Here is a 20,859-nt window from a genome sequence, read left to right as displayed (position 1 = left end):
ACGCTGGCATTTTCTGGCGCTAACTGCATCTTGACCAAGAGCACTACAGATGTTTTTTGCAGCCTCACTTGCTTTTCTTCCTAATTGGAACTCGTAAAGCATGCAGTGCCAAATATGCTCTTCATCCGCCATCTTCTTAGCCCTAGTTCTGCAACAAAAACCAAACCAAACACAAACTTTTTCAAGCAAAACTTGTTAATTGCACTTCACACGTTCTGTAGATACCACGTGTTTGAAGGTTATGTCAATACAAGTCAACGCCAAGCAAGATTTTAAACGAATGTTTAAAAACGACATTAATTATTACTAGACCCGATACATAGGTACAAGCGACATACAGGTTCGGGGGTGGTTTTTGTTTTATATTGTAGAAATGGGGTATATGCTGTACTCTTTACTTCATTCTGAGAGTATCCTGTCTATTCAGTCGTTCCCTGTTGACGGACATTCACTTGGTTTTCAGTTGCATAGTGCTACAGTAGTATTCCTGTTTGTATCCATTTGTTTTCCTACTTTTATTGGTATTGGGTTGGTTCCCAGAAGCAGGAATGCAACTTGAATATATGTTTCTACTTTTAAAAAAATTTGCCAGATTGCCTTTCAAAGATTTTTACTTAACAGTGTCTCATTACATGCTCACCAGCAACCTTTTCCTCACATCCTCATGAATGTGAAATAGTATTTCACTTTTATTAATTTCTTTTTTCCTTTACTATTAGTGAATTTGAGTACATATGTCTTTATGTTCTGGGGCAATAAATGAGTTACCGATTGCTTATTTTTTTCTTATTGAGTTAGCAGTTTACAAGAAGTTTTTATGTAAATGTCTAGATTTTCTTGCAATATTTTTAAAAAAATTTTTTTAAAGGCTAAGGGTTTGTGGGGTTTTTAAAAAATATATTTTATTGATTTTTTTTACAGAGAGAAAGGGAGAGGGAGAGAAAGTTAGAAACATTAATGAGAGAGAAACATCAATCAGCTGCCTCCTGCACATCCCCTACTGGGGATGTGCCTGCAACCAAGGTACATGCCCTTGACTGGAATCGAACCTGGGACCCTTGAGTCCACAGGCTGATGCTCTATCCACTGAGCCAAACCGGTTAGGGCTTTATTTGTACTTTTTCTAAATGAAATAAATTTTGACCAGTTTATTTATTTGTGCAAATCCTTAGGGCAGTCTCTCTTGGCATTTTTCCCCCCAATAAAGAGAGCGTTAAGTTTTTTAAATTTATACCTAAAATAGCCAGACACCTGTTCCTCACCATCAGATTGTGCCTCTTAGGCTGCTGTCCATGATCTATAGTAGGGGTGTCGAACTCAATCAGAGAAGGGGCCAAAATCTAAAATCCAGCCTAAATCCCGGGCCGAATGGTTTACTGAACAGTCATAAACTGACAATGTCATAAACTGACAGCGGAGTGCAGTGATGACAGCGCGGTGCGGGCCACATTGCAAGGCCTGGCCGGCCGGATTTGGCCCACAGGCCTTGTGTTTGACACATGTGATCTATAGTGTTATTAGTCGTATTCTAGGACAGCCAGTTTCTAGTGGTAAAGTTCTAGGAAAAGTAAATTAGGGGTTATATTTTGTTTAGTTGTGTTAAATAATAGAGCAAAAAGCTCCTTATATAAAACTGATGTCTAATTGATAGTGGTACTAGATAAGGATTTAAAAAAACTATTTACACTTTCTATTCTTAAGAATTGTTAACTCCATTGCTTCTGCAATTGGCTTAACAACTTTTTTTTTTTTTTTTCATTTGAAGAAACATTCTGTAGAATCCGTTGTTGAAAAAAGAGACGTGCTTCTCTGCAATGGCAAACTCAGGCTCAGTGCAGTGCAGCAGGCTTTCCGCCTCGCCCTTATTGAAATGCTGCATGGTAGGTAAAGTCCAGAAATTCACCCTTCCCAGCACCCCGCCTCCCACCGTCTACTTTGTTACTTTCACTGGCAATGGAAATGATGTGTGCTGGTCATTCCGTGATTCACTAGATAATTAACAACTATTATCAATTGTCTGCCGGATACCCAGACCTATCACACCAGACACATGGAAAGTATGTGTTCTGCCCGTAAGGACCTTACAGCCTAGCTGGAAAACCTAACTGTGCACATGAAAAACTAGAAGAAAGTTACAAAGCCATATACAGGGTGGGGTAAAAGTAGGTTTTCAGTTGGTCGTATTGAAAATAATGCAATAATTAATAAGTAATAATACAAGAATAAACTCTGTGTTGAGTAATCATAGCTATAAACCTACTGTTGCCCCACCCTGTATAACAACTGCAAAGAAATGACATAAAAAAACCTCATAATTCCTTTTGCACTAGAACATAAAGATGATAGCAACATTACAGAATATTTCTGAAAGGGGTTGTTTTATTTTTTATTTTTTAAAATATATTTTATTTTTTACAGAGAGGAAGGGAGAGGGAGAGAGAGTTAGAAACATCGATGAGAGAGAAACATCGATCAGCTGCCTCCTGCACACCCCCTACTGGGGATGTGTCCGCAACCCAGGTACATGCCCTTGACTGGAATCGAACCTGGGACCTTTCAGTCTGCAGGCCAAGGCTATATCCACTGAGCCAAACCAGTTAGGGCTGAAAGGGGTTGTTTCAATGTGCAGCAAACATATGGACATGAGGGACACTCCTGGATGCAGAGGGACTGAGTCATGCCCATGTTCCATCAGGTCGTGGTTTTCTTAGGCGCTTGTCTGGAATTGAACCCGGAAGCCTTCTGTCCTCAGGCTGATGCTCTATCCACTAAGCCAAACCAGTTAGGACTATATATATATATATATTTTTTAATATGTTTTTATAAATTTCAGAGAGGAAGGGAGACGGAGAGAGAGCAACATCAATAATAAGAGAGAATCATTGATAGGCTGCCTCCTGCACAGCCCCTACTGGGGATCAGATCAAGCCTGTAACCTGGGCATGTGCCCTGACCAGGAATTGAACTGTGACCTCCAGGCTTATAGGTCGACACTTAACCACTGAGCCACACTGGCCCGGCTGCCATATTTTCTTTGATATTTCAGTGGGTTCCCGTGGTGGCCCATTATAAATAACATTAATAAAAACCTCTCTATTTTACGTGTTGTTTTTGGAAAGTATAGATTTTCAGAAGTGAAATTACAAGGTCAAAAGGTTACGACACCATAGTCTTGAAAGAGCCAGAAAAGGTCCAGGCATGCTGATGGCCCTCGGCTATCCTGGAACAAGCCATTCAGGATTTTCTGGGCCATTCCAGTCTAGCTCTGTCATTTTTGCCTCCTTTGTGTTCAGAGGTTGATATGGATCTAAAGAGTTAAGAAGGGCCCTGGCTGGTTTGGCTCAGTGGATGGAGCTTCAGCCTGTGGACTGGAGGGTCCCAGGTTCGATTCCGGTCAAGGGCACATGCCTGGGTTGCAGGCCTGACCCCTAGTAGGGGGTGTGCATAAAGCAGCCAATCAATGATTCTCTCTCATCAGTGATGTTTCTATTTCTCTCTACCTCTCTGAAATCAATAATAAAAAATGGAGTAAAGAAGGTTCCTCCATAAGAGTGGCTGTTGCCAACCTCACATATTTTCTGGAGAAACTAAGAGCATGTAGATAAGGTGGGGATACTCCACACACAGCCCCTATTGTGTGTGCAGGCAGAAGCCCATTTGCATACCACTGAGTAATAAATGCCCAGCCTGAGTGAAAAATGTATGACCTTTAGCTCTGCCTAAGTCCTCACCTTCCTCTTCCTGCCATATTACCAGACCGCCCCCGTGACAGTCCTTCCGTCTCCCCATTCTCTGTGAAGTCTTGTGATGATCAGGTTTAAGATTATCAACTACTGAATTCGTCCCCTCAAAAAGTTGTATTCGTTGTTTTTCCTTGTAGAATAAGATGAAATGTCCTAAATTGCCCATGTGTGCATTTTACTTTGCAGAGTCCCGCTGGATCCTTCTCTCTGCTGATAGTGAAGGCTTCATCCCATTAACTTTTACAGCCGCACAGGAAATAGTCATAAGAGATGGCGGCTCCAGGCCAAATATCTTCGGAGACTCTTTGTCTCCGAGTCTGGATTCTGGTCCTTGTCCTGAAGTCTTTAGAGAACATACAGCCCGAAGTTCAGGAGCCGCCAGCTATTCGAACCACCTGGGCTGATGCCTGTTGGTAGAGTATTTGCTGCATTGCCTTTCAGATGAGACCACTGCACACAACACCTGTTTTCCACTGTGGACTCCCCCGCTTGCTGTCAGAGGCGAAGCGCTTGCCTGGTTGGCTCGGCCACTCCTCCATCTTCCCCAGAACGAGGCTCCCGCTCAGAGCGCTGTCTTTGTTAGATGTGAGATGGCTCAGAAAGCGCTTGCTTGTGTATTCATGAGGTGTGGTTTTGTCTGACGTCGGAATTCCCAGAACAAGACAGTGTAATGGTACCCTATGGATTGTGTTTTATGGTTTCTCTGAGGCTTTCTGTCCCAGCCCAGAGCTGTGTTAAAGCTGTCTCAGCCCTTAAAAGGTACCTCGGCATGTGATAGATCTTTCTCGTGGCTTAAAGATGAGGGTAAGGAGGGCATATTCTCCAGCATATTCTTCTTCGCCCAAACCGGCAGAAACCCAGAGAGTTCAAAGGAAGATGAAAAGCCACTGACTGCTCTCTCCCTCCTCCGCTCTGGTCCCGAGAACAGGATGGACCGCTCAGAATTTAAACCTAACTTTTTTGCTTCCCTAGAAAATTCTGGCTGGCTTAAGGTCCAGGTTCTCCTGATAACTGGCCCTGGGCAAATTTCCAATGACATTTCAGTGCTCTGACCCTTCTAGACTCCCCTTGGGTGTGTGCTGGTGTTACAGTACAATGCCAAGAACAGGCTAGGCTGTTGCCTCATCTGATTTTCTCCCTGAAACTTTTCCCCCAGTTATAGGATTATAAACAATACCCTGTTTTTCTCCTCAGAATCAACTCTTTTTAAGAAAAATGTTTTTTTTTTTACCGGTTTGGCTCAGTGGATAGAGCGTCGGTCTGCGGACTAAAAGGTCCCAGGTTTGATTCCGGTCAAGGGCTTGTACATTGGTTGCGTGCGGGCACATCCCAAGTAGGGGGTGTGCAAGAGGCAGCTGGTCGATGTTTCTCTCTCATCGACGTTTCTAGCTCTCTATCCCTCTCCCTTCCTCTCTGTGAAAAATCAATAAAAAAATATTTAAAAAAAAATATGTTTCATGTAGTAAAATAAATTTTTTTTAAAAATGGGGTTTTTTTAGCCCTAGCCAGTTTGGCTCAGTGGATAGAGTGTTGGCCTATGGACTGAAGGGTCCCAGGGTCGATTCCAGTCAAGGGCCCATGCCGAGGTTGTAGGGCTAGATCCCCAGTGAAGGGTGTGCAGGAAGCAGCCAATCAATGATTCTCTCTCATCATTTATGTTACTATCTCCCTTCCTCTCTAAAATCAATAAAAATATGTTTTAAAAATGTTTTTGATTTTAGAGACGAGGAGAGAGGGAGAGAGAAAAACATCAATGAGAGAAACATCGATATCAATTGGTCACCTTCTGCATGCCCCCTGCCGGGGATGTGCCCTGACTGGGAACTGAACCAGTGACATCTTAGTGTATGCGTGAACACCCAACCATTGAGCAACACCGGCCAGCCTCAACTCTTAAATTGTAACTTTAATTTTGGTATTTTTCTTTTCCTTTCAGTCAAGTTTTAGAGACTAGCGTAGAGTCTGTGAGAGAAAATATTTCAGAAAGTTGGAAATTTCACTGTATCTGGGATAGTCCTAAAAAGGGCTAAAGGGCCAGCTTGGTATAGTGCAGTGGTCGGCAAACGGCGGCTCGCGAGCCACATGCGGCTCTTTGGCCCCTTGAGTGTGGCTCTTCCACAAAATACCACGTGTGGGCGCGCACGTACACGTGCAATTGAAACTTCGTGGCCCATGCGCAGAAGTCAGTTTTCGGCTCTCAAAAGAAATTTCAATCGTTGTACTGTTGATATTTGGCTCTGTTGACTAATGAATGAGTTTGCCGACCACTGGTCTAGTGGAAAGAGCCCTGATCCCAACTCTAGATAAAGACAGCACTTCTTACTGCCTTCACACACGTTATAAATGTGTATGTTGTCTGTCTGGCATAACCAATCGGTCTGTGTGGCTGGCTAGTCATCACATCTGCAGACCCTTGTTTCTGCCCTAGAAGCTCCATTAGCACATAGTCATTTTTTCCCCATTGCCTTTAAGATTATCTGGAAAGAAATACTTTTCCCCCTTGGGGACTCCTGTCTGTTACAGTTTATGAAGATGGAGCTGGGATAGGAATGAAGCAAGGGCCCATTTTGTGGTCCAGACGCATTAGAGAGCGGGTGGGATAATGGAAGAGGAGGCCGCTGGTCTGCACTCAGCTGCCCGAGAGCAGTGGCCGAGGCCAGTCTGAGGCCTGGCTCCGTTTGCTGGGTGGGATGAAGGCACAAACTGTGTAGCCTATCGAGGGGGTTGGGGGACCCTGTAGTACGGTCTGTCTCAGGGCGGTGCCTCATGCTGTATGTTATAGTCAGCATTCCACTGCTCCGTCTTCAATAAAATCGCTCAAGGCTGATGCAGCTGTTGTGAATGTTTTGATGGTATTTTCTTTGTGATTATTGCTGCTATATAGAACTATTCTTCATTTTATGTGTGTGTGTGGTGTCTGTCTGCTGGTGGACATGTCACCAGAAAGCAACCTGGCCCAGAGCAGGTCTGCCGTGGGCTGGCTGGTAGTGTGTGGGTTCTTAACTTCGTGCAGGAAAGATTTCACAGTAAGCATTCAAGTGATTTTGAGAGCAGATTTATTATAGTTGGGGACAGTGAAACAAAGAGCGTAGGATAGAAGGAGCAGCGGAAGAGAGCCGTGCTCTGCTTTGGCTCTCTGGAAACAGTATGGGAAAGAAGGGGGCCACGCTGGGCTGTGTGGACTCACTGAGAAGTAAAAGCCACAGTGGCAGAAGCGAGCCGAGGTGGGGATGTGTCAGTCTAAAGGGGGCCTTGGACACAGGTTCAGGGGTTTGGCCTGGGACCAGCTGCCGCTGCCTGCTGCTCCCCTGGTTGCAAGTCTCGTGGAGACTCTTAGAGTTCAGGAGACAAAACTAAGGATGCACACGTGAGAGGGAAGAAAGGCAAGCATGTGCTCCAGAGAGAGCCCGCGATGGCTGGCTCAGGGGTTCTTAACCTGTTTTCTAAAGGGGATTTTGGCAGAGGTCTCAGGATCGCAGTGGGATATTCAGCTTTTCAGCTGTGTGCTTTAATATGCTGTTTAATCAGTCGTTCTCTGGTCAGTATTACCTTCAGAGAATGTCACCAAAGAGGGACCTGGACAGCATGGGGTCTGCCCCTAAATGGTCTGGAATGTGTAAACCATTTATTCCTAAGTGTCCCTGGTTAGGGAAGAGAAGACCTTGTGATTTATTATCTTGCTAGGACCAGTTTGTTCAGTTCTCTGTCTCAGTTTCCCCATTACACTTGCCAAGGAGTTTTTCTAGCTCAGTCAGATCAGAATATAAATTCTTTACTTCTTCACAACAAATCCGATTCCATGACAACTCTCATACAAAAGACGTTTCCTTTGCCTCTGCTATTATTATAGTCCTTGGAACAAAAGAAGATAATCCAGCATTTGCGAGACAGGGAGAGAAGAGCTAATTTCTTTAAATTATTGCCTAGCCCGACCACAGTGGCTCAGTGGTTGAGCATCAACCTACAAACCAGGAGGTCCCGTCCGATTCCCAGTCAGGGCATATGCTCATGTTGCAGGCTTGATTTCCAATCATGCAGGAGGTAGCCAATCAATGATTCTCTCCCATCATTGATGTTTCTATCTCTCCCTCTCTAGAATCAATGAAAATATATTTTAAAAAATAAACTATTATTTAATGTTATATTGAGAATATTTTACATAAGGAAAGTCATTTACAAATCCCACTTTATGCCCAAATTTTTCTAAAAAAGTGTATGGATATTTGATACATGCAATAGATATAAAATTTAGGAAGGCTTAATAATAAAATGAACCACCAACCACCTAATTTAAGAACTATATTACTTAGGTTTAAGACCATCACCTTAGGCAAGTGGCTTAAGCTCTCTGTTTCCTCATCTGAATAAGAGAACGCTAGTTCCTGATTCGTAGGGTGGCTGTGAGGGAGAAATGGTAGGAAACCTTTTGGCCAGCCCACGATGGCCCTATCTCTGAGATCTAACCCCTGACCCCAGAGCTGGCCCCTGCTGCTGTATAGCTGCTCCTTGAGACTGCACTCTGGGAAATGTAGGTGATATAAAATGTGGCACATCATTAGTAGATGAGTGGATAAAAAAGTTGAGGTATATTTATACTGTGTGGAATACTATGCAGCAGTAAAAGAGAAGAATCTCTTCCCCTTTGAGACAGTATGGAGGGACCTGGAGAGTATTATGCTAAGGAAATAAGTTAGAAAAAGACAAGTATCACATGATCTCATTCATATATGGAATGTAATTAACAAAATAAGCTGATGAACTGAATGGATCCAGAGACATAGAAGTATGGAACAGAGTACGGAATTCTGGAGGGAAGGCGGAGGAGGGAGCGTGGGGGGGAGGTAGTCAACCATAGACCTTGTATGCATCTACGCATAACCCATGAACGCAGGGGTGGTAAGTGGGCGGCGGGAGCGGAGGGCACGGGATGGGCTGAAGCGGGTCAATGGGGGTGAATAAGGACATACGTAATACTTTCAACAATAAAGATTTTTAAAATTCCTTTAAAAATAAAATGTGGCACCAACTTCTGATCCTACCTGCAGCGTCCAGGATTCTAAAGCATGCATAGCAGGTGGAGACCTCACCCTGTCTGTGCCCTAGCAGGTGCTGTCTCCATGTGGCCAGTGTGATCTTCCAACTTTCTGAAACGAGTGTGTGTGGTTGTGTGTGTGCGCGCGTGCGTGTGCCTGCCTGTGTGTGTGTGTGTGTGTGTGTATGCTCCTGCCTGTGTGTACCCGTGCACAGAGGGGGTGGGCAGGGCTTCTGTCGTTCCTTCCTGAGTCAGGGGCAATGCAGAGAAGCTGAGCCCAGCTCTTCCTGGTGCCCTGTGACCTCAAGGATCAGACCCCCATGCCAGTATCACAAGGGCCTGAGAGGTCGGTGTCAGGAAGACCGTGAGGTCAGCTCCTCAGGCCAGCGTCCGTGGGGGAAGCCAGAGGTTCTCACCGAGCTGCCGGCACCTCTGCGCCCGGGTCTGAGCTCTGGCAGCCTAAGGGCTCTCTCACCTAAGAGGCCGCCGAAGGCCCGGAGAGGACGTGGAAGGGAGCCCCGCCCTGGGCCGAGGGATGATGGAGGGCTGCCCACCACCACAATTTACTGACTCAGCAGGAGATAAGCCCTTTAATGCGGTTTGTTGTATTGAAAAAAAAACCAAAATACCCAAAACCTCAGTGGATCTTTTCCAAAGATATGGCTTCTAGAAAATGGTGGTTCCTGTACTTTTTGTAAAAGTCCAGGAAAGATATTCCCACAGAAAGAACTACTGTTCATAAAAATGGCCGCTCTCTGGTGGCTCAGCTCCAGCCTGTGCCCACCTCTGGCAGCAGTCATGAACCTGACAAAGGCCTGAGAAACACCCGTGCCCCCTCCGCCTTCTCACCCCACCGCTGTCCCCTCGCTCTCGCCGGGTCTGCTGGCCTCCCTGCATCTGTCTGTCCATCCTCATTGAACATCCCTCGCTGACCATCTGTCCCCACTCTGCCCATTCATGGACGTCTGTCGGTCTCTCTCTCAGGTGTCTACTGGGGCGCCAGGAAGAACAAAGGGTCTGTCTGTGTGTCTGTCCTGTCGGGTCAGCTGGTGGTTGGGGAGTCTGCAGGCCAGGCTGGCCGAGGCTCCTTTTTTCCCAGGACAAACTGCTATGGGGACGCTTTCCAAGTCAAACGTCAGCTGGAGCCGGGTAGGCAGGGGCACAGGTTTATGTGAAATAGTCCGTGGCCAACAGGTAAGGAAAGACAGGTGGGACCCAGGCCAGTCCCTTCTGGAGAGGTCGCCGGAGACTCCGTGTCCCGGGGGAAAGGTCACGTGCACGCTGCGAAGTGGGGGTTCCGAACGCCTGAGAGGAGAGGGGGACTTCGAACTCAGAGGCTGCGGGCTCCTGCTGCTCGGCTCACGAAGCTTTAACTTGCAGCGAGGCTGTAGCTGGTCCTCCTGCGGGAAGGGAAGAAGCCAAGAGGGTGAGAGAAGGTGGGGTCTCTGCCCTGCCAGCCCCTGAGGTCTCTGCCCTGCCAATCGTCAGTGGCTGGTCCTTGTCTTCCCAGCAACTCCTCCCCTTCACACACACTCCCCCCCCCCCCCCCGCCCCTGCGTGAATAAAGCCACGGGCCTGTTCCCCCAAGCGCCATCAAGCAGCTGTGTGTCACTCCCTGAGTGTGACACGCGAGGCCAGAGTGACTTGGCAGGAGTCTTGAGACCAGCCATGCTGAGGGGTGAGGGATGGATGGGTGATGATGTCACTTCCTGTCTCCCCTGTGTGGTCCTCTGTGTGTGCATGTGCTCGTATTTGTGAGTGCATGAGCATCTGCAAAGATGTGGACACGTGCCCGTGAAAGTCTGGGACCATGTTGATACCCCAGCATCCGCTTGGCTTCGGGCATTGAGCTGAGCCCTTAGGACAGCGGTCGGCAAACTCATTAGTCAACAGAGCCAAATATCAACAGGACGACGATTGACATCGGCACACTTCTGTGTGCCCCTGTGGGTGCTGGCAGCTCTGCCGTGTGTGTGTGTGTGTGTGTGTGTGTGTGTGTGTGTGTGCAGGGGGTGCCCACCTCCGAAGGCTCAGCTGGCGAGTGGCGTCCTGGCTTGGCACCTTTGGGCCGGGGCCGACCATGAGGATGCAAAGCCCGGTGAGGATCATGCAGGTGGGCACGGCCCCGATGAGGACCTTGAGGGTCACCACCACCTGCTCTGCCTGCTGGCAGGCTCCCGCCTTGTACCCCGCAAACCTGGAGAAACACGGTCCCAGGGTCCCAGCGTCCGGCTCAGGCCCTCCTGAGCCTACCTCCACCCTCTCCTCAAACTCCGATTCACTTCCTGGCCAGCCCAGCCCAGCCAGGGTGGAAGAGGGTGTCGAAGGAATGGGCTTGGCAGGGAGGAGTTCGGAGAGAACTGAGGATGTGGGGGGCTGAGGCTTCAGAGGGGATGGCCCCCCCGGAAAGGCCCCTTTCAGGCCCATTCCCGGGGCCAGCTGAGGCAGGCGTCTCCCCGCACTCTCCAAGGAGCAGAGGGTGGTCCCCGGGCTGCTAGGGGGGAGAGGGGGCTCTGCCCTCTTCCCTCTGCACAGCCCAGCTCCGGACTCACTCGAGGCTGAGCGTGGAGATGCCCAGGGCACCCGCGCCCGAGAGCTTGGTGAAGAAGACGTAGGAGGAGTAGAAGATGGTCTCTATGCCGGGCCCGTGCTGGTGCTGCAGCTGGAAGTCATCCACCACGTCTGGGAGCATGGACCTGGGGAGGGGGCTGCAGAGTTATCCCCCTGGTCCCCACCAACCCCCCCACAGCCACCAGCCTGCAAGAGACCAAGTCAGAGTCACCCCTGAGTCCTCACTCCCCAGGCCCAGGCCCGGCCCACAGAGAGCCAGGCACTGGTGTTGGCATCCCTCCCACATCTCTGCACCCCCACCCTGGCTGCCCACCATGCCAGCTGCGGGTGCTCCTTGAGGAGGGCTCCCAGGACGGAGCTGCTGGCTGGCCTCCCTCCCTGCACGTGGGCGAGCGGCTCCCCGCACAGGCTGGGCACAAGGGGCCCGGGGCACCAGGTTGGCGGGAAGGAGGGCAGGCCCATCAGGAAGGATGTGGAGCTTCCCACATCCCCTTCCCCTCACGCAGCCTACCAGGGCAGCAGCAAGGACACAGCGATGCTCACGCCGGACACAAAGGCCACAACGTAGGCCACGGGGGCCGTGGGCACAGCCGCCAGCAGGATGACAAAAGGCACCATCACCTGGGGAGACAGATATACAAGTTGCCCCCTCTGCCTGGCCCACCTGCTCTTCCCAGCATGCACTCACCCTCCGTACTACGGGCCAGGCCGGAGCACTGAAGACACAGCGATTATAGATGGCCCGGCTGGCTCCCAGGAGGCTCACGCTTCAAGGTCAACCTCGCCCAACCCTACCCCGAGCCTGGCTTCCCGCCTCACTCACAATGATCCCGAAGGCCGACACCCTCTTCCCGAAGCGCTGCAGGAACCACTCCCACAGTGGCGTGCTCAGGACGGCCGAGACCTGTGGACAGACGGAACCGTCACAGCCCGGCCACAGCCCGGCCCCCAGCCCGGCCCCCTGCCCAGCCCCCTGCCCCGCCGGCCACGCTGCCGGGGCCTCTGCCCAGGTTCCCAGCGCCCTGGCTTTCAGGCGGGATGCCCAGCCTTGACTTTGCCTCCTGGTGGGAACCCGTGGCTGTGAACATGATGACCCTGGCCCCCATTCCTCTGCTGGAGGGTCAGGAGGTCCAGAAAGCTGACCTCCGGGACTCTGGCCGCACATGTCGTGCCAAGAACCACCCGTGTCACCCAGGCCTCCTCACCAGGATGGTCAGCACCAGGCTCTGCACGTGGTCATGGAGCTCGGAGGCGTGGGTACAGAACAGGACCAGGTAGCTCTGCTCCACCTAGGGGGCGACAGGGGCGGGGGGGCGCAGGGAATGGCGGCACCTCAGAAGGCAAGAGCAAGGCCTCCGTCTCAATCCCGGCCTCCCTTTTGGGAACCCTGGTTGCTTCCACCACGGTGCAGTCCCCGCCCCTACAAAGGATGCTTATCGCCGACTCAGGCGTAGACCCCATTCCCGGTCTACCGCCCCTCGCACAGCTCAGACTGGGTGCACGTTACCACCCAGGCAGTTTTCCTGGAGTCTGGGCCCTGACCCTCCTCATCCCCAGGGGCTCTCTCTAGATCTCTCTCCTCCCAGCACCACCCTCTCTGGGCCACACGCCAGCCGCTGCTCTCTCCCTATGAATGCTCAGGCCTAACTGGGGTGCAATGGGATGAGAGTCTGGATCCGAACCCACACAAGCTCAGTGCGGCCGGAACCACGCCGGCAGGCATCCGCCCGGCCATCCGTACCTGGACGGCTGCTGAGATGAACAGGAAGCAGATCACCAGCTTGAGGTAGGGCGGGTGCCGCACCGTGAGGCCCAGCCCGGCCAGGAAGCTCATGCCCTGGCTGGAGGTGGGGGCAGAGGGGTCTGCAACACAGGAGGTGACATCTCCACTTGGCAGCGTTCCCAACCAAAACCCACGCCTGAGAGAAGCCCTGCCCCCGGCGTCCGCCTGCACCCCGTACCTGGCCGCTCCTTCACCCCCAAGCAGAGGAAACCACTGCACACGGGGTAGGTCACAGCAACCACGGCCGCTGCAATGGAGTAGAGACAGGTCTGTGGAACAGGACAGAACTGGGGTGGGGTGATGTCTCCCACCCGTGGAGGTGAGGGCACCCAGGGGCAGGGTGCCTCCCGATGGGAGCAGAGGGACCCTCAGCCCAAGGCCAAGGACCCTGGGTACTCCTCCCAGTGAGCCCAGTAGGAGGGGAGAGCTAAGGGCCAGCATGGGCCTTCTGCTGACCCTGTGCCTCCTGCATGCACCCATGCACCAGGGGGCCGCGGCTCTGAGTCCTCCCTCTCTCCCACACACACACCTTCCTCTCTCTCTCTCTCTCTCTCTCTCTCTCTCTCTCACACACACACACACACACACACACATTTTAAAACAACATTCCTTGGTGCTGATTCTGTATGCCAGACCCTGAGCATCCACTGTGAGTAGCTTGGAAGACGGATCCATGAGCACAGGTTACAGTGTGATGCAGGCTGACCCAGATAAATGACAGAAAAGAGACAGTGATACCTATCATCAGGCAAAATTACACATATGTTAAAACATAAAACACATACAAAGACATGCATGGGAATAAGTCACCCAGTTCCAGACAGAGGCTGCCTGGCAGTGTGTGTGTGTGTGTGTGTGTGTGTGTGTGTAAGGGGGGGGGGGCAGGGCTCAGGGCACAGGTCCAGCCCAGCTGCACAGGGGTCGCTGTCTGGGTGTATTTTGCCTATGAATTAACTTGTGGTGTGTGCTCGGAGTCGATGGGATAGCAGAGCTGGAGCCGCCAAGAAGCGCCTGAACACACTGTGCTTTGGGAGAGGGCTCCCAGCCCTCTGCTCCTCACCCCCCTCGCCCGGAGGAGGGGACAGGCAGGGGCTGGAGAGGCACGGTCGGTCGGTCGGTCGGTCGGTGGCAGTGGATGCAGAAGGTTTTGTCCCAGAACATGGCAGGATTTGGCAATGGGTTGGACTGAAGGAGAGGGAGGAGTCAAAGCTGACTCCCACGGTTCTGGGGGGTCGCGATGTCATTTGCTTAACGGGGACAATGGACCTACTGACGGCTGACTGAGGTAGTCACAGCCCTTCCATGTCCCCTCTCCGACCCTTCCCTGGGGCCCGCCTCCCCCTCCAGAGGCGCTGAGGGTGCCAGGGTGCGGGCCGGGCGGAGGGTCCGGCGGGAGGGCGCGGGCACTCACCGCGTTGGGGGAGACGGCTCCGGGCCCTGGGGACGCGGCGTCCTCGCACCGGTGGGGGCCGTGGGCCCCGGCCACGATGAGCCCGTGGGCGGCAGCTCCCAGCAGCGTCCCCGCCATCTCCAGGGTCATCCCTGGGGCACAGCGCGTGCTCAGGGTCCGCGTTCGCGCCCCCACGGGCGGCCCCCTCCGTCCCTCCGGCGCCCGCACTCACGGTAGGCGGTGGCCGAGTCCCGCTCCCGGGGGCTGGGCGTCAGCAGCATGGTGAGCGCCGTGTAGGGCACCTGGAAGAACTGGGGGCCCGGGGCTCAGACGACGCCCCCTCCGCCCGGACCAGCCAGGGGACGCCCTGTGCCAGCAGGGCCGGGAGGCTGGTGCGTCGGTCGCCACAGGTCCCTGCAGGCGGGGTCCAGGGCCGAGGGCAGCACCCAGCCCAGAGCCCAGGGGGGCAGGGGGAGCTGGAGGAGATGGCCAGGTGCGGGGAGCAAGGGATCCCCTGACCCCCACCCCGGACACACTGGTGTCACCATGCCTACTGGCCAGCAGTGGGGTTCCAGGGGCCCAGGCCCAGGCCGACGGGCCTGCTTACCGTGGACACAGCCTGGAACAGGCAGTAGAAGGCCATGTACCAAAGGCCCCGGAGGTTGGTGAAGGGGGGCAGGTACCACAGGAAGAAGTAAGCCACGGCGATGAAGGGCATGCAGCCCAGCACCCTGTGGGGGCACACGGTGGGGGGTCTTAGGGGGTGGATCGCCCACAAACCAGGCCTGGGGCCTCAAAGGGCAGGCCTAGTGCAACCTCTCCCCTCTGGACCTGAGCCCTGGGCTGCGGCTCTCAGGGCGGGAGCCGTGGAGGGCCGGGGTTGAAGGGACATGAGATACCAGGATGCGGGCTGTGACTCTGGCTAGGACGTGGGTGCTTGGTGGTGCCATTCCTCCAGTCCCTGGAACAGTGGTCGGCAAACTGCTGCTCATGAGCCACATGCGGCTCTTTGGCCCCTTGCGTGTGGCTCTTCCACAAAATACCACGGCCTGGGCTAGTCTATGTTGAAGACGTGGCGTTAGAAGTTTAAGTTTTTTTTTAAAAAATTGGCTCTCCAAAGAAATGCCAATCGTTGTGCTGTTGATATTTGGCTCTGTGGACTAATGAGTTTGCCGACCACTGGCCTGGAGCACAAGAGTCGGACCTACTCTGCAAGGCCTTCCCGGGCCCACAGCCCACTCTGGTCTCACGGAGACCTCTGGGCCAGGCCTGGAGTCTTGGAGACCTTGTCTGCCTGAGCCATCTGGTGAGGGAAAGTCCCCCAGAATGTCTCTGACTCCTGTGTGACGGCCTGGCCCAGCCCGGTACTGTCACCTTCTGTCCAGTCCTATCACCAGATGTCCTGTCTTGTCCTCTAATCACCCACAGGGTTTTCTGCTAAGACGCAGGGCTATGACAACCACATATACAATTGCAATTTATAACCTTATATATATGCAACCATATCAGTGTCATTTAAAAAACCATCAATACCACCCGCTGGCAATACCACCTTACGGACCATGCATGGGGCTGCTCACCAGGGCATGAGTCGTCCAGACCCTGTCCTCCTGCTTCTGCTGATAAGGAACCCAGCCACGGGGTCAGCAGCTGCCCCAGACACCTTCCCTCCGAGCAGGACCAGTGACACCTGGGCAGCAGGGATCTGCAATGACAGGGGAGGAGACAGCCAAGCACTGGCAGAGTCAGAGAAGGTGTCCAGGCCTGCCCACCCACCGGAGGGGATGTATCTGGGAGCCTGGCTGGGGCCAGAGGCTGAGTGTAAAAGTCCATTCTGCCTGCTCCCCAGAACACTAATCCAGAAGGCTCTCAGGACACATCTGTGCACGTGTAGGAAGGAGCGTGGGAGGGAGCTGACAGCCACCTACTGGCACACTGCCCTTGTCGCTCATGCCCACTCACTTCTGGAGAAGCATGAGGGACCCTTGCCGAGGTGCTCAGTGCAAGGAGGATGCGAAGGCTGACAGTCATAGGTAGACTTTTTGTCTCATAATAAGATTTTTTAAATTTTTCTGATTACATAAATTATACACTCACTATTAAAACATTCAAACAGCACAGAAAAATATTGAGCAGAGCTCATCTGAAATCCCACCATCCTGAGACAATGCCAGAAGCATTTTGATGGTCATCCTTTCATGCATTTATATACATTTGCAATTTATAATCTTATAAACACGCAACCATATCAGTGTCATTTAAAAAAAAAATCTATACCACCCGCTGGCATGCTCAGTGGTTGAGTGTCGCCCCATAGGCGACCAGGAGGTCACAGTTCCTGTCAAGGCACATGCCCAGTTTGAGGCAGCTGATCAACCATTCTCTTTCGTCATTGATGTTTCCATCTTTCTCCTCACCTCCCTTCCTCTCTGAAATCAATTTAAAAATATTTTTTAAAACGAATATTTTTTGTTAGCTCTCTATTCTCCACCATTCCCTCCTATAGCCAACATTAATAGCCTGGTGTCATTTTCTCCATGCTTAGTTTTAACTAGAGGCCTGATCCACCAAATTTGTGCAAGGGGTGTGGCCCTTACAGCCTGGCTTCATCCGGAAGGTTGTTCGGCTGGCCAGTCTAATTAGCACATTATTCTGTTATTATTATTATAGATTATTATAGATCATGTACTGACACATACACACATATACTCATGAATGTACATATATGGGGCATGTCTTTGTTTTGCTAAAATAGGATCATTTTGTACACTCTAAAAACTAACTTTCTCACTTGCTAGTGCATCATGGAAATTCCTCCACGTCAACTGGTATTGATCTAACCCAGGGGTCCTCAAACTTTTTAAAGTGGGGGCCAGATCACGGTCCCTCAGAGAGCTGGAGGGCCGGACTATATGAACTACTAATTCCTACTGTAACACCTCGGCTGCGCTCACTGCCCAAAAAACCTGGCGGGCCGGATCAGACTCCTCTGCGGGCTGCATGTGGCCCGCGGGCCGTAGTTTGAAGACCCCTGAACCCATTCTTTAAATGGCCACATGATAATCCATCAAGTGGAGATAGTACAAGGTATTAATCAATTGCTTCTATACCGTTGGGCATTCACATTGTTTCTCATTTTCCAGTACAAACAACCCACAACAAATATCCTTGGCTTTTTGTCAGGCTTAGGTCAAAAGTGCTGTCTGCCATGGACCAGGTGGGGGTGGAAGGAAGATGGAATAGGGGGCCGTGGGCTGCTGCCCACACTCACCTGGGCCACATCGAGCAGGAAGAGCTGCAGGTAAAAGGCTGTGGCGCTGGAGGCCACCTGGTTGGGGACCCCGCCGATGCCATAGCAAACCTTCGTACAGAATGACAGGCGACCGGCTCTTCTGACCTGAGGAGACACAGGAGCTGAGCCCCAGCTTCACAGACACCACAGCTCCCCACGCCCCTGCGGCTTCCATGAGCATCCTGAGTCCCTATGTCTTGAGGGCTTTTCCTGTAACCTCTCCGTACTAATATACCCCCAGAACCATCCTAAAGGGAAGTGAGACAGAAAAAGAAAAACAAAAACATGACCTCTCAACTTTTCCAGGGGGAAGTTCTTCCTTGTATTTCCCCCTTAGTGCTTCCTGCTTGTGTTTTATTTTCTGAATCAGCAAGCCTGAGTGAACTGGGGGTCAGGAGACCCCCAACTTCCTTACCCTCTCCCTGGGTGACCTTGAATAAACCAATTTCCCTCTCTAAGCCTTATCTGTCAAATGGAAAAGTTCTGCCAACTTCACAGGTTGTTGTGGCTTTTTTAAATTTTTTAAATTAAATTATTATATGTGTACATATACCATTGCCCCCCCCCCCCCCCCACACACACACAGGTTGTTTTGATAAGCAAACGTGGTGATGCCTCTGGGAGCTGCGTGTTGGATGCTGGGGACTCCTGCAGCCAGTTGTTGAATGACTAGTGGCCTGAACTCATTCATGGTGAGGGTATTCACACCACGGAAACCAGCAAACATGACCAATCAGAGCTTTTTCCCTGGAGAGACTGTTTACCAATCCACCACCGAAATGAAGTAATGTTTATAAAGCCCAATGTGTGAGTGTGTATAAAGTTTGCAAGCCCTAAGCGACCCAGCAGACTCCACACACATATATTTGACTGCTACTCACAGCCCTGTGTGGTTGCCTAGTAGGCATCCCAGCTTAGTATGGTCAAACGCACCGTTTCTGGTTTCCATCCCATTGTTTCAACCAGCTCCTAACCTAACCCTGTTGTCCCCATTGCATTAAATGACCCCCATGTCCATTCAGCAGCTTAGGCCACAGACCCAGGAGCCACCCTCGATCTCCCCTTCCCAATTCCCCCCGTCTAACCCATCAGTGAGCGCCTCCTACGTGGCTCCCTGCTTCTGCTCTCAGTCCTAGTCCTCAGAAATGACTCTGCCTGCTGCTGCCTCAGGGCCTTTGCACTTCCATTCGAGTCTAAGCCTAAGTGCCGTCTCCTCAGAGAGGCCTTCCCGGGCCACCCAAGTCTGTTTTCCAATGGCAGATCTCTGGGAGCATGACCTATTTAGTCACCACCCTGGCCCCAGGACCTCAAACAATGCTTGGCATGTGGCAGATGCTCGGTTTAGTCTAGTATTTGTCAAAGGAATAAATGCTGCGTCAAGTGCCCTTTCTCTGAAAGATGCCATTTCGCTACCATTTCTCTGGAAGGTTCTGGGAATTCTTCCTTTGCTTGGGGGTGGGCGGGGGAGCGGAGGAGACGATGGCTTCACCCATCTTGGTATCTTGCAGGACACCCAGAAGGGCCCTTTGGAAGGGAAGGCCTTCCCCGATAAGAGCTTATCATATCCTTTGCACACGCTTTCTGCCCACAGAGAAACCCAGGCACCAAGCAGGATGTGGTCTCCTTTTCTGACATGGTGTGACCATGAGTTCAACTTCCAGAAAACTTCAACAGGCAGAATCCTCTCCATAATGGGAATTTTGTTTCCCCCTACCTGTGCCTGGCGAGTTCCTGGCACGTGGCACTTGAAAGGGAGAAAAAAAAATTCCGGCTGAAACGAGGTATAGGATATGATTTTGGAATCTTGACAATGTAAGCCCTTAAATCATAAACTCTTCACAGTTGGCTGAGCACATATTGTAGTTTGGATTCCAGTTCCGCGCCTGCCATTTCCAGCCGAGGGACCCAGGGCACGGTACCCTGCCAGGCTGTCTCGGTTCCTCACATGTTACCTGGAGGTAGAGCCGCCCCCCCAGGACTGTCCTGAGAACGAAATGCTGCCACTGCATTGGCAGCCTGAGGGTTCCCTCCCGCCCCGGATTTCTCCATCTCACCGGGAAGTGAGGGTCCTCAGAGAGCCTCCTCCTGGAGCTTTCTTTCCGGGGGGGGGGGGGGGGGGGGGGGCAGGCCTTTGCTCTGAGGTGCCCGGGAGGCGGGCATGGAGCTGAGCTGGTGGCGAGGTGAAGCCACTGGTGGGGAAAAGCTTCCTTGGGAGCCCCAGCGGGTTTTGCATTCAGCAGACACCAAGTCCAGCACACCCACCCTGGCGGCATGAGTCCCTGCCAGTCCTTCCTGGGTCGCCACCTGCCCTCTCCCCTCACTCTGGGGCCTGGTGGCCAGACAGGGCAGCGCTGGGGGCCATCTCCCCAAGGAGAGCCTGGTGCCAGGGCAAGGAGGGCGGCTGAGCCCACGCCACCTGCCAGGAGCGGGGGAGGCAGGCTGCCTGCGGGGGCCCAGGGTCCAGGAGCCTTCGGGGAAGACCCGGAGCGGAGCAGGGGGGACCAGAGCCTAGCCTGGCACCGGCAGATCAGACCCGCCTGGTCCTGCCCCAGGAGCTGAGCTTGTCTCAGGCTCAGTGCTATGCTCTCCGGGGCTCCCGCGGCCAGCCCCACGGGGCCGCTCAATGAGGGGCCCTGCAGGGCGGCCCGGGCTGGGTCAAGGGCTGCGATCCCGCGCCCCCAAGATCGGCGCCCCCTGCCCCGTGCCCCCTCTCCCCGCAGCTCCCCGCCGGCTCCCCCTCGCTTTGCGCTCACCAAGCGGGGCTCCGGGGCGCGGGGCTGCGGGGCGCGGGGCTCCGGGGCGCGGGGCTGCGGGGCGCGGGGCTCCGGGGCGCGCGCCTCGGGCTGGGGCGCGGGCGCCTGGGCTGCGGGGCGCGGGGACCCTCCGGGGGCCGCCTCCATCGCGCAGCTGCTGCGCCCGCGCCGGGGCCCCGGGTGTTATCGCCCCGGAGGGGAGGGCGGCTCCGGGCGTGGGCGCGGCGAGGGGCGGCCCCTGACCCGAGAGAGAAACCGGGGAGCTGGGAGGTTTCCTTCCCCCACCCCCCTGCCA

General features: G+C 52.7%; 2 protein-coding genes across 8 annotated transcripts in view; one reads left to right on the top strand and one right to left on the bottom strand.

Moving 5' to 3' along the window:
* WDCP (WD repeat and coiled coil containing) overlaps positions 1-9,401 on the top strand; it is a 16,661-nt gene extending 7,260 nt beyond the window's left edge. For 3 of the 4 annotated variants that reach the window (XM_084900603.1, XM_084900604.1, XM_084900602.1), the window contains exons 3-4: positions 1,766-1,880; positions 3,930-9,401. In XM_084900603.1, coding sequence (XP_084756729.1) covers positions 1,766-1,880; positions 3,930-4,147 — 333 coding nt within the window. In that variant the 3' untranslated portion in view covers positions 4,148-9,401. The remainder of the gene's footprint in view (positions 1-1,765; positions 1,881-3,929) is intronic. The other variant, XM_084900605.1, reaches the window with a different exon arrangement.
* MFSD2B (MFSD2 lysolipid transporter B, sphingolipid) lies at positions 6,783-20,859 on the bottom strand. 4 transcript variants are annotated; one of them, XM_084900610.1, is made up of 15 exons: positions 20,565-20,857; positions 17,791-17,916; positions 16,100-16,224; positions 15,127-15,250; positions 14,752-14,830; positions 14,541-14,671; positions 13,765-13,830; positions 13,308-13,398; positions 13,088-13,209; positions 12,552-12,635; positions 12,170-12,250; positions 11,858-11,967; positions 11,328-11,471; positions 10,796-10,972; positions 6,783-10,175 (listed from the first exon to the last, which is right to left on the bottom strand). In XM_084900610.1, the coding sequence occupies exons 1-15, from the start codon at positions 20,709-20,711 to the stop codon at positions 10,145-10,147; spliced, it is 1,638 nt and encodes a 545-aa protein (XP_084756736.1). In that variant the 5' UTR covers positions 20,712-20,857; the 3' UTR covers positions 6,783-10,144. The 4 variants fall into 4 exon arrangements, with proteins under 4 accessions (XP_084756736.1, XP_084756735.1, XP_084756737.1 ...); XM_084900609.1 differs by lacking the exon at positions 13,765-13,830 and having other exon boundaries at positions 13,308-13,376; positions 14,752-14,933; positions 20,565-20,859; XM_084900611.1 differs by lacking the exon at positions 13,765-13,830 and having other exon boundaries at positions 20,565-20,856.

The sequence above is a fragment of the Pipistrellus hanaki genome (genome assembly GCF_964339955.1).
Source record: "Pipistrellus hanaki genome assembly, chromosome: 12".
Lineage (NCBI taxonomy): Eukaryota > Metazoa > Chordata > Mammalia > Chiroptera > Vespertilionidae > Pipistrellus > Pipistrellus hanaki.
The sequence above is the reverse complement of the archived record's forward strand: the minus strand, read 5'-3'. Positions and strand labels throughout refer to the sequence as shown.

Excerpts from the sequence above, each read along its gene's own strand:
- MFSD2B (XM_084900609.1), bottom strand. The coding sequence starts at position 20,711 with ATGGAGGCGGCCCCCGGAGGGTCCCCGCGCCCCGCAGCCCAGGCGCCC. Across the intron at positions 12,636-13,087 it reads TCATCTCAGCAGCCGTCCAG|GTGGAGCAGAGCTACCTGGT; the intron begins GTACGGATGGCC and ends GTCGCCCCCTAG. Across the intron at positions 12,251-12,551 it reads GCCTGGTGCTGACCATCCTG|GTCTCGGCCGTCCTGAGCAC; the intron begins GTGAGGAGGCCT and ends GTCTGTCCACAG.